A 9,247-nucleotide genomic window follows, 5' to 3' on the forward strand; every position below is an offset into this window, starting at 1 on the left:
AACCAGTCCATTTCAGCTCACTAATGCCTAGGATATCAATCTTTATGTGTTCCATTTCATTTTTGAAAACTTCCAATTTTCCTAGATTCATACTTCGTACATTCCATGTTCTGATTATTAGTGGATGTTTGCAGCTGTTTCTCCTCAATTTGCATGGTGCCATGTCAGCAAATGGAGGTCTCGAAAGCTTTACCTTATCCTTATGAGTAAGGCTGATTTTACTCTGAAAATGCAGCTCTTTCCCAGTCCTACTTTGAGAGCTTTCTAAGCTAAGTGACTCATCTTCCTCTTCTGTATTGGACAACGTTTCTGGACTATTCATAAAGTTGTGCAGTAATGTATCAGACAGTGTTTCTCTGCTATTCCTAAGGTCTTCCCTAGCCAATTCTTTGAGAAGTGGATGGTCTCCTCCTTCTTCCTAGTCTGTCTCAATCTGCAAGCTGGGCTGCTACCTGTGCAACAGGTGTACCCCATTGGGTTTGAAACACCAGTGGCACAGCCTCAAGACTCACAGCAACATGTCACCACAGCAGGACAAACCGACAGACAAGTTTGTCTCTCTTAGCTGTTGGAAACCCCTCCAACCATCCTTACCTGGATCCTTGTGGCTAACTCCTCGATCTCTTCCAGTCCCCTCTGCCTTTTCTGTCTTCTCCCTGCTTCCCACCTCCCTGCTTGTGGTGGGTGGCCTGGGTTCCCTCTCCTCACCTGGCTCCCTGCGGTTGACTCCTCGATCTGTTCCTATCCCCTTAGCCTTTTCTGTCCTCTCCCTGCTTTCCGCTTTGCTGCCTGTTCTTAGGTCCCTGGAATCCGAATGAGAATGCTATCACTTTAAAATCCAAAATGGTTGCCACTTGTAAACATTAAAAATGGCTGTGCCCTCCATCACTTTAAATATCCAAAATGGCCACCTCTTGTAAACATTCAAAATGGCTGTGCCGTCACTTTAAATATCCAAAATGGTCACCGCTTGTAAACATTCAAAATGGCTGCGCCCTTAGTCACTTTAAATATCCAAAATGGCCACTGCTTGTAAACATTCAAAATGGATGCATGGGAGTGTATCTAGCTAATGTAAATGTTCAGCTCATATACTGTCTTTTGTTTGGCTGGAAACCACAGAAGTGGGTTCAGTTCCAGACCTGAAGGGCAGCTAGGGGCCCATAGTTTCAGGGGTTCCATCAGGCTCTATCAGACCAGCAAATCTGTTTTTTTTTTTTTTTTTAATGATTTTGAGTTTTGTTCCACATTGTTATCCCACTCTATCCAGGATCTCCTACATAGATTCCCCTTTGAGTGGTTGACAGTAGTAGCCAGGCACCATCTAATTCTTCTGGTCTCATAGTCACATAGGCTGAGGATTGCACAGTGTACCAGTCCCTTGGACTAATTGTTCCCATGTGTCTTTGGTTTTCTTCATTCTTCTTTGCTCTGGACAAGGAGAGACCCATTGCTAGACCCATCATTGTATCTAGAGGCTGCTTGCAAGCTTTTAAGATCCCAGTCGCTACTTGCCAAAGTAGGATGTGGAACAATGCTTTTGTGTAGTATGTTATGCCAATTGAGCTTGATGTCCCCTATGACTATGTCCTGAGCCCACAGGTCCAACTATTCGTTCCCTCTGTAGTAACCCTTTCTTGATAATTGGGCATCATGATGACAAATGAGCTGGCCTCAGGAGGGCTAACAGGCTGTGTGTTGCCCACATTAACTCCATGTGGTCTCTGCCTCTTCCTTGGTTGACAGCCACCCCTCACCATGAGAATCAGCCCCTGAATACCTGTGGTGGTACCTTCAACTAGTACATCACTGCATTATTATGGAGGTCCTCCCATGTGTCATGTGTCCTGGTGGTATAGTGCCTAAGGCATTTGACTGTTAACCAGAAGGCTGGTGATTCAAACCCACCAGCCACTCCTTGTAAGGAAGATTAAGCAATCTATTTCTGTAGAGATACTGCCTCTGAAACTCGTATGAGTTGAATCAACTTGATGACAGAGTTTTTTTTGTGTGTGTGTGTGTGCCATGTGCTAGACCCTTCTCTCTGGCCCTGTCTGGAGGAAGAGACCACCAGCCCACACCTAATGCCGACAGAATAGAGCAGTGAGGCCTAGGGTGAGGGTCTTCTCCTCCTGCTTTACTGTTTCTGTGCTGCAGAATATCACGCACCTGAATACTATGTCTGCCAGAGGGAGAACAGACTCAGGACTCAAGGACAGGGCTCAGAGGGTGAATATAATTTATGTCCTTTTCCTGTGGGGTTGGGATTGCTGCTCCCCACTGAGATGGGGATCGTAGAAGTGGAAGAATTTGAATTCCTGGGGGTCAGAAGCCTCTTGGGAACAAAGGTCTGGTGATCTTTTTCTGACAAATCAGCCATTAAAAACCCTATGGAGCACAGTTCTACTCTGACACACATGGATGGTGTCACCATGAGTTGGAATTGACTCAATGGCAAAGGATTTCAAAGGAATCAATCTCTTTGGAAGTAAACTCAGGAAAATACCTTTTTCAGGAACCTGTGAGTCCACCCCCACTCAGACGGCTTTATCGCTTCTGTCGTTTGCAGGCTGGTTCTGGTTCCCCAACTCGAATGGGAACCCCTTAAAGCAGGACATGGGTGATATCCACCATCAGGAGCCCAAGGCCAGCCCAGAGCAGGGGACTGAAAGGTGTTTGCTAGAGGGACCAGGGCAGCCACCAGCAGTGCCCTGTGGTAGACACACGGGGCACTGCCCAGGCAGAGTGCAAGGCTCCATATGCACAGACCTCAGCCTGCACCCCCTGGTCAGTCCATGTGCACCCTACCAAGGCCAGTGCTGCTTCCATGCTCAGTGTTTCCTCAAAGACAGCAAGACCCCTTCAACAGGCATGTTCTCAGGGGGAGGGGCCATTGAGGCACAGTTACCTGGACAACATGGGCAGATACCCTGTAAGAGGAGCACATGTGGGGAGGCCATGTCACTATCAGCCTGCAGGGCACTCCTGAGGAGGGGACAGGTACACTGAGGGCCAACACTAAAGAGCTCCCTTGGCCTCATGCACTGGGAGGCCAGCTTCACTGGTCCCACTCAAGAACCAAGAAGGGACCCAGTAGGAGAGGGCATGATAGAGGGGCTGCTTGGCTGGGCCTATACTTTTCAATATTACAGAAAGGCCTGGGGATAAAATTCCATAACCCCACTGCCTCAACATAGTTGTTTTCATTCTGCACATTTATTTCTGATCTCTGCTCACAACCATGTATATTTCTGACAGTTGAAATCATTGCATGGGTGTCCATTTTTAATATGCCTTTTTATTTTACATCGTATTACATGTCTCAGAAGCACAATAATAATTGTTCAGTTTAGCATGGAGTGACTTACTCACAGATGCTAAAAATCAGAAGTAAAGTGCTAGTAGACTTACATCAAGCTGGAAAAGTCCCAGGGGAACTTCTTTTAGCGCATTTTCTGAAAAATCCACATCCTTCAGATGATTTTTCCAAAAAACAGCCATTTTGTCTGGAAGAGACTCCAGGGCATTTTTGGACACTTTACAACATTTCTAGGAGGTAGGAAGAGAAAGAGAATGAGATGTTTTACATGTGGTGGTATCTATAAAGCTGTTTCCAAATTTGACGTAAAAAATAAAAGTACCAGAAAAAGATTCTGTAACAAGTATCATTTAACATTAATAAAGAGGCTCTGGGTGGTGCGAATGGGTTAACAAGCTTGGCTACTAACTGGAAGGCTGGAAGTTCGAGTCCACCCAGAGGTGCCTCAGAAGAAAGGTTTATTGATCTACTCCTGGAAGATCACAGTCATTGTGAATCCTATGGAGCACAGTTCTATTCTGACACATAAGGAGTCGTCATGAGTTGGGATTGACTCCATGGCAACTGGTTTGGCCTCTTTTATTTGACTCTAGAACTCATGTGGTGCAGAGCCTAAGGCAATTGACTACTAACCAGAAGGTTGGCAGTTCGAACCCACAAGCTACTCCACAGAAGGAAGACAGGGCAATCTACTTCCATAAAGATTTACTGCTTTGGAAACCCAGTGGGGGTTGCTATGAGTCGGAATTGACTCGATGGCAGTGACTTTGGTTTTAAGTGGAACTCGCATTGTTCCATTCTCCCATCCCTGGGGATGGAGTTTCCTGAGGGGAAACAAGGGCAGCCCATAGTCCTGTTCCTTCATTTCAGAACATTTGGCCCATTATCCTTGGAAATAATGAAACCATTTAGGGCCATGCTACAGAATGGAGCCAGTTTTCTGCACACATGGTCAAACTAGAAATATTAATGCTAGTGATGGAGAACTTCCTGGTTCAAAATCAATAGCAATAAAACCCAAATATTCCTGATGCTGCCTCATCTTTTTTTTTTTTAAATATGGAACATTTCACAAATTTACATGTCATCCTTGTGCTAATCTCTGTATTGTTCCAATTTTTATGTGTGCTGCCGAAGCAAGCACTGCCCCATTTTAACAAATAAAATTCCCAAGAAACAACAACCAAAGAGACCCATATTTAATTGGCAGTGCTGTGAATGGAGATTTTTGTTCCATTCCTTATTCTTATTTCATAGCTGTCCTAAAAGCATGGAACCTGCTTTTTCTGGATAGAACTCATGCTTTGCCAGTGATGCAATCTGTAACTGCAGAAAGTTCTATGGGTGCTCCGTTTGTGACATCAGCTTTTGGCTGAGTTAACTGCCTGGGATACTAGCTTTGCTAGATGCTGAGGGATGGTTTGCTTGTCTACATCATGACAACAGTCCTGCTACTTCTCAGGGCTGCTGTGATGGTTCATTTCATTTCACTTGGCTAGAATATGGTGCCTAGTTGTTTGGTCAAAGACTAGTCTAGATGCTGTTATGAAGTAGTTGCACATGATTAGATCAGTTGGCCTTAAGTAAAGATTGCTGTTCTGGTTACCTAGTGCCTCTCTGACAAGAAATATACCACAAATGGGATGGCCTTAACAGTTTATTCTTACAATTTGGAGGCCTTAAGTCCAAGTTCAAAGTGCCAGGCTCTAGGGGCTGGGTAAAAGCCCCTCAACCTTGGGGTTCAGCTCTGCCTCCTCCTTCCGGCCCACTGAAGCTAGAGGCATTTCTTTACTCAGACAGCTGCTGGTTGCTGAGGCTGAGAAGCTCCAAGGTTGACAAGTAAAAAGGCACAGTCCCTATGTTACCAAACCACACGGCAGGCCATTAACTTAAGTCCATTGTAAGTCCCAAGGTCGGCAGAGCATAGCAGGCTGCTGAGCAATGACATGGCTACATTCAGGGTCCAAGCATGCCATAGGGTAGAGACTATTTCCAAAGCTGTTTCTTATATACATATGGGAAGCAGACCACATACCAAAGCAGCTACTCAGCTGCTTGTGGTAGATCCCACCATGGAGTTGATTGCAAATCTCATCATGGGGCATAACTACCACCAGCTGCCCAGCCACTCAACCAGGCCCAACCAAATTGACATAAAAACATAACCACCACAGTTACTATCTATAATGTAGTGGGCCTTAATCAATCAGTGGAAGGCCCTAAGAGCAAAAAAAAAGAAGTTTCTTAGGGTGTGTTCTGCCTCCAGACTATAAATTAGACATTTTGCCAGAAAACATGCTCTTCACTCTTCCCATCACCTGCCTTACAGATTTTGAGATGCAAGTCTGCAGGAATGTCCAGCTGGTCACCTGACCTATGGATTTTGGACTTGCCTGACCCCTACAAATGCATGAGCCAATCCCTTAAAATGAATCTCTTTCTCTCTCTCTCTCTCTATATATATATTTACTAGTTCAGTTCCTCTAGAAAACTCTGACTAAAACAGCTGCTGAGAGGGTGAAGTGAGACAATCCACACAAAAGTTCTCTGTGAGGTAACATGACATGCAGAAGGGATGGTGGTTCTCATTATTTTCAGAATGATACTAACCAAAGGGCAGGCCCAAGGATCTGGAAACGCTTTCAGGTTGTTTCTGGAGACATTCAGATAAGTGAGTGACTTGAAAGAATGAAGGAAAAGTGCAGGGAGCTCTGTCAATTTATTGTCAGCTATATCAAGTTCCTGTAGTTTCCGCAAACCAATCCAGTTAGTGGCTAGGGGAGAAGAAAGAATAAAATGGTGAGAATATTCCTATTAAGAGAAAACGACAAATTAACCCAGGCTACTGGTGATAAAACATACCATTTTCTTCCTCAAATAGTTTTTCTAAATAATTTTTTGAAGCTGTCAGTTTCTGAAGCTTGGATAGGTGCAAAAATCCTGGTGGGAGGTGGGAAAACTTGTTGCCGGAAATGTCAACTTCCAGGAGCCTGTGGTTGGGGAAGACAGAATTCAGGTCATCAGAAGAAAGAAGCAAAGCACAACTTTCAGATCTTTTTCTGTAAACAAGGAACCCTCCTTTTTCTTTTCCTCCCTAAAACCCACAGCCATTAAGTCGATTCCAACACACAGCAACCCTACAGGACAGAGTAAAACCACCCTGTAGGGTTTCCAAGGCAGTAAATCTTAATGGAAGAAGACTGACTCATCTTTCTCCCATGGAGTAGCTGGTAGGTTTGAACCACCAACTCTTAGTTAGCAGTCGAATTCTCTAGCCTCTGCACCACCAGAGCTCCTTTGTCCTCCCTACACAAGGCTAAATAGTGTGTAATGAAAATGCAGCCTGTAATTTTTATTCATTTGGTTAACTGTTACCATGTGCTGCACATATCATGAAAATTAAAATCAGGAAGATTGATGAAGCAACAGACAGCATCTTTTTGGTGGGCTGTAGTCTCGCTGACCACTGGGGATTAATAATTTTCTTATGTGTGTGATGGAATCCCTTGATGATGCAAATGGTTAACATGCTAAGCTGCTAACTGAAATGTTAGGGGTTCAAATCCACCCAGAGGTACCTCAGAAGAAAGGTCTGGGGATCTCCTTCTGAAAAGTCTGCCATTGAGAACCCTGTGGAGTTGGAATTGACTTGAAAGCAGTGTGCATGTGATAGTAAAATCAGTGGGTGTCTTCAAGGCTGTTGTTGTTAACCTTTCAGAACCTGGGAGCTTATCTATCCAGCCCAGGTTAAGGACCCTTGCTTGGAAGGTGACTTCTCTTTAAGTTTTTGGTGTGCATACCTCTTTCTCACTCTTGTTTCTGGGTCCATGAGTTACTGTTGACACCAAGCTGTTTGCAATACTCCTCTCTCTTTCTTCACTTAGAAATTTAACTTTTGAAATCAGTTCAAATCCTTTAATGGAATGAGGCTTTGCATGCAGGTATCATGCATAAATCTGTGAGGGTAACATCCCTCTCCCTCCTGTGCAATCTCTAGCCTCTTTCGAGGTCTCTTCTGCAGGTCTACTGGGAAAGGGGACAAGAGACACCCACACTGTACACTTCTAGAATCTGGTAGGGCTATTGCTTTCTCTGAGCCTTCCCATTCTTTCCCTTTCCTAGGAGGTGGGCTATAAGCTGGAGCTCCCACCAGCCTGGGCAACTTCTAGCCTCCCTCCTTTGACTCCTGCATTCATACTGAGACGAGCATCTCAGGCAAAGCACATTCCACTCAGCTGTGAGTGAGCAATGCAACCCAGGCCAGACAAACATCTCCCCAGACCTCTTTGTGATCATTTGAAAAGGCAGCAGGAAGTTGGTTCCTAAGAGCTTTCACATAGGCAGGCAGAACTTCCTTCCCTAATTATAGACAGGACATTTGTTTCCCAAACCACAAAATACCATCAGGGAGCACAGGCTAGAGGACAATATCACACTGGGGTGCAGATGGCTGATCATACTCTACACACCTCGAGCAGATGATCTCATCCGATGACTGCACACTGGGCAGCTCCCCTAGGTGGTTGTTGGCCAGGTTCAGCTTCCGGAGGTTGATGAGCCCCCAGGGGATCACTGAGGGGAGGGTAGCCAGGCAGTTGACAGAAAGGTCCAGCTCTGTGATCTGGCAGGAGATGTCTATCAGCCAGTCCAGGTCCACCCAGGGCAACTTGAGATGGGACCATTTCACACGAAGGGCCTGGGAGTTGTAAGTAAGGGAAAAGCACACACTGACATAAGCCCAGGGCCAAGGTAGGTTTGGAATGAGGCAATGACTTATTCTAATGTCAGTCCATCTGCTCATCCCAGCTGGAGTCCAAAGATGTCAGGTGCCATGTCTGTTGTCTGTTCTACATCTGCCACAGCAACTGACACAATCCATCACAATCCACAGGCTCATCCACACCTGTATCCAGGTCATCTCTACAGGGCTCCAGCACCTCACTCTCTAGACTGCAGAGGGAGCATGGAGGCCTAGTATCGCCCCTGATAGAGGAGGTCACCCTCATTTCAGCACTTATCACCAATACAGAGGAGGCTGATGAAGGCTGCAGAATTCTAGGAATGTGCCCAGCCTCACTTCACTGGAAGGGAAGCTGGAGGACCCAGCCTGGGCCTTCTGACTTCTGTTCAGGGCTTCTTCTCAGTGAGGAGTGTAGCTGCCACTCATCCTGTATCAGGCCACACAGGGGTGCTGAGTGGACAGACTGTGGGAGCCACAACAGCCAGCAATCAGCTGGTGTTAAGTGGCAAAAAGGATCTGGTTAAATGCAACCCAACAGGACATTTTTCTTGGTTCTTGATTATCAAAGGAATTTTGACTCAATTAGGTTTCTGAGGGAGGAAATCTGCTTTTCAGTCTGTTTCTCTAAAGCAACTGGAAATCCATGTAGGGCAATTAGCGAAGCATAAATGTAAACAAAAGTTAGTGCTTCGCAAATGGGAAAATGTAACAACCCAGCAGAGACTGGAAAAAACCCCAATAGCCAGCCAAAATAAAACAAAAAAACCCTCCAAACTCACTGCCATTGAGTCGATTCCAACTCATAGCAACCCTCTTTGGGTTTCTAAGGTGGTAAATCTTCACAGAAGTAGAGTGCCCAGTCTTCCTTCTGTGGAGTGGCTGTTGGGTTTGAACCGACAACCTTCTGGTTAGCAGTCAAATGCCTTAGGATAGTTTTGCCCTCGAAGTTGGCAGCAGTGGCTGAACTTCCTGATCTGGCCAGTAGGTGGGGGTGTGTGTCTTGTCTTCATCTCCTTATCCAAGCCACCGCCACCGCCACCTTAGGAAAGGCTCGACACTCTCTATTTCTGCCTCCATAGGCCTTCTGGTCTGGATGAAGTGGGACAGGCAACAGTGTACTAGATTTGGAGTCATATGTTTAGAGTTTTAGTCTCAGATAGTTTTTGTAAACAACACTGTTGCTCTGG

The 9,247-nt window shown here is 45.5% G+C and overlaps 1 protein-coding gene and 1 pseudogene across 1 annotated transcript in view; both read right to left on the reverse strand.

Annotated features, from left to right (window-relative positions):
* LRRK1 (leucine rich repeat kinase 1) overlaps positions 1-9,247 on the reverse strand; it is a 359,564-nt gene that overhangs the window by 93,450 nt on the left and 256,867 nt on the right. The window contains exons 6-9 of the mRNA XM_007959936.1: positions 7,789-8,015; positions 6,182-6,309; positions 5,930-6,093; positions 3,412-3,549 (exon numbers count right to left, since the gene is read on the reverse strand). Coding sequence (XP_007958127.1) covers positions 3,412-3,549; positions 5,930-6,093; positions 6,182-6,309; positions 7,789-8,015 — 657 coding nt within the window. The remainder of the gene's footprint in view (positions 1-3,411; positions 3,550-5,929; positions 6,094-6,181; positions 6,310-7,788; positions 8,016-9,247) is intronic.
* LOC122152194 lies at positions 4,373-4,461 on the reverse strand (annotated as a pseudogene).

Source organism: Orycteropus afer, unplaced genomic scaffold, assembly GCF_000298275.1.
Source record: "Orycteropus afer afer isolate SDZICR_OR568_19922 unplaced genomic scaffold, OryAfe1.0 scaffold00019, whole genome shotgun sequence".
In the NCBI taxonomy this organism is placed as follows: domain Eukaryota; kingdom Metazoa; phylum Chordata; class Mammalia; order Tubulidentata; family Orycteropodidae; genus Orycteropus; species Orycteropus afer.